Genomic DNA, 4,846 nt, shown 5'->3' with positions numbered 1-4,846 from the left:
AACCTCTTAATGATCCCTAATTTTATGTGGTACAATAAAACATCCATTCCTACTGAATCATTATAGGAAATTTTCTTTTTTTTAACTTCTTAGGTTTCTTATGACATATTTTGGTCAGAAATGTATGCCTCTGCTAATTTGATCTAGAGGTCAGAAAATGAGGTTTCTTTGTCAAAGTAGCTTAGTCCTTTATTTAAGAGAAGTAAATCTCATGAATAATTTGCGGTCTGAGAAAACTAAGGAGTTAAAAAAAAACTTACCTAACTGATTTACTCCTCTGTTTGCTTTTAGAAAAACCACATGAATGCCTGATGGAAAATTATAACCAAACATCAACTGATTTCATCTTATTAGGGTTGTTCCCACCATCAAAAATTGGCGTATTCCTCTTCATTCTCATCATTCTAATTTTCATAATGGCTCTGATTGGCAACCTATCCATGACTCTCCTCATTTTCTTGGACACCCATCTCCATACACCCATGTATTTCCTACTTAGTCAACTCTCTCTCGTGGACCTGAATAACATCTCCACCATTGTCCCCAAGATGGCTTCCAACTTCCTGTTTGGAATCAAGTCAATCTCCTTCATTGGATGTGGAGTTCAGAGTTTCTTCTTCTTGACTTTGGCAGGTGCAGAAACACTTCTCTTGACATCTATGGCCTATGACCGTTACATGGCCATTTGCTTTCCTCTCCATTATCCCATTCGTATGAGCAAAAAAGTGTGTGTGCTGATGATAACAGGATCTTGGATAATGGGGTCTATCAACTCCTGTGCCCACACTGCATATGCACTCCATATGCCCTATTGCCAATCTAGGGCCATCAATCATTTTTTCTGTGATGTTCCAGCCATGTTGACTTTGGCTTGCATGGACACCTGGGTCTATGAGTACACAGTGTTTGTGAGCACCACCTTGTTCCTCGTGTTCCCTTTCATTGGCATTAGTTGTTCTTATGGCCAGATTCTCCTTGCTGTCTACCACATGCCCTCATCAGAAGGGAGGAAGAAGGCCTATTCGACCTGCAGTACCCACCTCACTGTGGTGACCTTCTACTATGCACCCTTTGTTTACACTTACCTATGCCCAAGAGCTTTCCGATCTCCTACAGAAGACAAGGTTCTGGCTGTTTTCTACACCATCATCACCTCTACGCTCAACCCCATTATCTACAGCCTGAGGAACAAGGAGGTGATGGCGGCCCTAAGGAGAATCATTCAGAGAATTGTCTTTGTGAAAGCATAGACAAAAATTTCTGCATTAGTACTCAACCTATAGGTGCACGTCGGCTCAGTAGTGCATAAAAGTGCATAGCCACTATAAAAATACTCAAGACCTGAAGGACCAAATTTAGAGGATTCAAAAACTGGCATTTGACACACACACAAAAAAGAATGTTCCCAAGCTACAATTTTTACTTTTTTTGTAGTTATTTTTCAATCAATGTGAAAGAAATATATTTTCCAAAAGTAAGATTTTATTAGAATTAGAAAATAGAAATAGAAATTGCCTAACTTGAGGTTAAGATTCAGCATACAGGTCTACTATATTTAATTAATTTTCCAGTATGAATAAATTAGGACAACAGGACAATAAATATTTTAGAATGGAAGGGTGTAATTGAAAGTAAATGAATGTTAGGTTTATTTCTTTTAATTTTTATTTTAGTGGTTATGTACTTGTTGTTGTTAGGCGCCGTTGAGTCGGTTCCAAGTCATAGCGACCCTATGCACAACAGAATGAAACACTCCGCGGTCCTGCGCCGTCCTTACAATCGTTGTTATGCTTGAGCTCATTGTTCCAGCCACTGTGTCAATCCACCTCGTTGAGGGTCTTCCTCTTTTCCACTGACCCTGTACTCTGCCAAGCATGATGTCCTTCTCCAGGGACTGATCCTCCTGAAAACATGTCCAAAGTATGTAAGACGCAGTCTCGCCATCCTTGCCTCTAAGGAGCATTCTGGCCATACTTCTTCCAAGACAGATTTGTTCATTCTTTTGGCAGACCATGGTATATATTCAATATTCTTCGCCAACACCACAATTCAAAAGTGTCAGCTCTTCTTCACAATTCAAAAGCGTCAGCTCTTCTTCGGTTTTCTTTATTCATTGTCCAGCTTTCACATGCATATGATGTGATTGAAAATACCATGGCTTGGGTCAGGCGCACCTTAGTCTTCAGGGTGACATCTTTGCTCTTCAACACTTTGAAGAGGTCCTCTGCAGCAGATTTGCCCAATGTAATGAGTCTTTTGATTTCTTGACTGCTGCTTCCATGGCTGTTGATTATGGATCCAAGTAAAATGAAATCCTTGACAAATTTAGTCTTTTCTCTGTCTATCATGATGTTGCTCATTGGTCCAATTGTGAGTAGTTTTGTTTTCTTTATGTTGAGGTGTAATCCATACTGAAGGCTTTGGTCTTTGATCTTCATTAGTAAGTGCTTCCGGTCCTCTTCACTTTCAGCAAGCAAGGTTGTGTCATCTGCATAACACAGGTTGTTAATGAGTCTTCCTCTAATCCTGAAGCCCCGTTCTTCTTCATATAGACCAGCTTCTAAGATTATTTGCTTAGCATACAGTTTGAAGAGATATGGTGAAAGGATACAACTCTTTTACATACACCTTTCCTGACTTTAAACAGCATCCCCTTGTTCTGTCCAAACAACTGCCTCTTGATCTATGTAAATGTTCCTCACAAGCACAATTAAGTGTTCTGGAATTCCCATTCTTTGCAGTGTTATCCATACTTTGTTAGGATCCACACAGTTGAGTGCCTTTGCACAGTCAATAAAACACAGGTAAACATCCTTCTGGTATTCTCTGCTTTCAGCCAGGATCCATCTGACATCAGCAATGATATCCCCGGTTCCGTGTCCTCTTCTGAAACCAGCCTGAATTTCTGGCAGTTCCCTGTCCATATACTGCTGCAGCCGTTTTTGAATGATCTTCAGCAAAATTTTGCTTGCATGTGATATTAATGATATTGTTCTATAACTTCCACATTTGCTTGGTTCACCTTTCTTGGGAATAGGCATAAATATGGATCTCTTCCAGTCAGTTGGCCAGGAAGCTGTCTTCCATATTTCTTGGCATAGATGAGTGAGCACCTCCAGTGCTGCATCTGTTTGTTGAAACATCTCAGTTGATATTCCATCAGTTCCTGGAGCCTTGTTTTTCGCCAATGCCTTCAGAGCAGCTTGGACTTCTTCCTTCAGTACCATCGGTTCCTGATTATATGCCACCTCTTGAAATGGTTGAATATCGACTAATTCTTTCTGGTATAATGACTCTGTGTATTCCTTCCATTTTCTATGATGCTTCCTGCATCGTTTAATATTTTCCCCATGGAATCCTTCACTATTGCAACTCGAGGCTTGAATATTTTCTTCAGTTCTTTCAGCTTGAGAAACACCGAGTGTGTTATTCCCTTTTGGTTTTCAATCTCCAGCTCTTTGCACATGTCATTATAATACTTTACTTTGTCTTCTCGAGAGGCCCTTTGAAATCTCCAGTTCTTTTACTTCATCAATTCTCCCTTTTACTTTAGCTGCTTGATGTTTGAAAGCAAGTTTCAGAGTCTCCTCTGACATCCATCTTGGTCTTTTCTTTCTTCCTGTCTTTTCAGTGACCTCTTACTTTCTTCATGTATGATGTCCTTAACGTCATTCCCCAACTCATCTGGTCTTTGGTCACCACTATTCAATGCATCAAATCTATTCTTCATATGGCCTCTAAATTCAGGTGGGATATATTCAAAGTCATATTTTGGCTCTTGTGGACTTTCTCTGATTTTCTTCACTTTCAGCTTGAACGTGCATATGAGCAATTGATGGTCTGTTCCACAGTTGGACCCTGGCCTTGTTCTGACTGATGATATTGAGCTTTTCCATCGTCTCTTTCCACAGATGTAGTCAATTTGATTTCTGTGTGTTCCATCTGGCGAGGTCTATGTGTATAGTTGCCATTTATGTTGGTGAAAGAAGGTATTTGCAATGAAGAAGTCGTTGGTCTTGCAAAATTCTATCATTCAATCTCCGGCATTGTTTCTATCACCAAGGCCATATTTTCCAACTACTGATCCTTCTTCTTTGTTTCCAACTTTCGCATTCTAATCTCCAGTAATTATCAATGCATCTTTATTGCATGTTCGATCAATTTCAGACTGCAGCAGCTCTTAAAAATCTTCTATTTCTTCATCTTTGACCCTAGTGGCTGGTGCATAAATTTGAATAATGGTCATATTAACTGGTTTCCCTTGTAGGCGTATGAATGTTATGCTATCACTGACAGCATTGTACTTCAGGATACGTCTTGAAACTTTCTTTTTGATGATGAATGCAACACCATTCCTCTTCGAGTTGTCATTCCCAGCATAGTAGACTATATGATTGTGCGATTCAAAATGGCCAGTACCAGTCCATTCAGCTCACTGATGCCTAGGATATCGATGCTTATGTGTTCCATTTCATTTTTCACAATTTCCAATTTTCCTAGATTCATACTTCGTACATTCCAGGTTCTGATTATTAATGGAATGCTTGCAGCTGTTTCTTCTCATTTTGAGTTGTGCCACATCAGCAAATGAAGGTACCGAAAGATTTACTCCATCCATGTCATTAAGGTTGACTCTGCTTTGAGGAGGCAGCTCTTCCCCAGTCATCTTTTGAGTGCCTTCCAACCTGGGGGGCTCAACTTCCAGCACTATATTAGACAATGTTCCGCTGCTGCTCATAAGATTTTCACCGGCTAATGTTTTTCAGAAGTAGACTGCTGGCCCTTCTTCCTAGTCTGTCTTAGTCTGGAAGCTCAGCTGAAACCTGTCCTCCATGGGTGACCCTGC

General features: G+C 40.2%; 1 protein-coding gene across 1 annotated transcript; it reads left to right on the top strand.

Annotated features, from left to right (window-relative positions):
* The first annotated feature begins 311 nt into the window (after positions 1-311).
* LOC126067716 (olfactory receptor 2L5) lies at positions 312-1,250 on the top strand. Its single transcript, XM_049869875.1, has one exon. It carries the CDS (start codon positions 312-314, stop codon positions 1,248-1,250), a length of 939 nt encoding a protein of 312 aa, XP_049725832.1.
* The last annotated feature ends 3,596 nt before the right edge of the window (positions 1,251-4,846 follow it).

This window comes from Elephas maximus, chromosome 2, assembly GCF_024166365.1.
Source record: "Elephas maximus indicus isolate mEleMax1 chromosome 2, mEleMax1 primary haplotype, whole genome shotgun sequence".
Classification (NCBI taxonomy): Eukaryota; Metazoa; Chordata; class Mammalia; order Proboscidea; family Elephantidae; genus Elephas; species Elephas maximus.
Note: the sequence above shows the minus strand (reverse complement) of the source record. Positions and strands in the feature narration are given on the sequence as shown.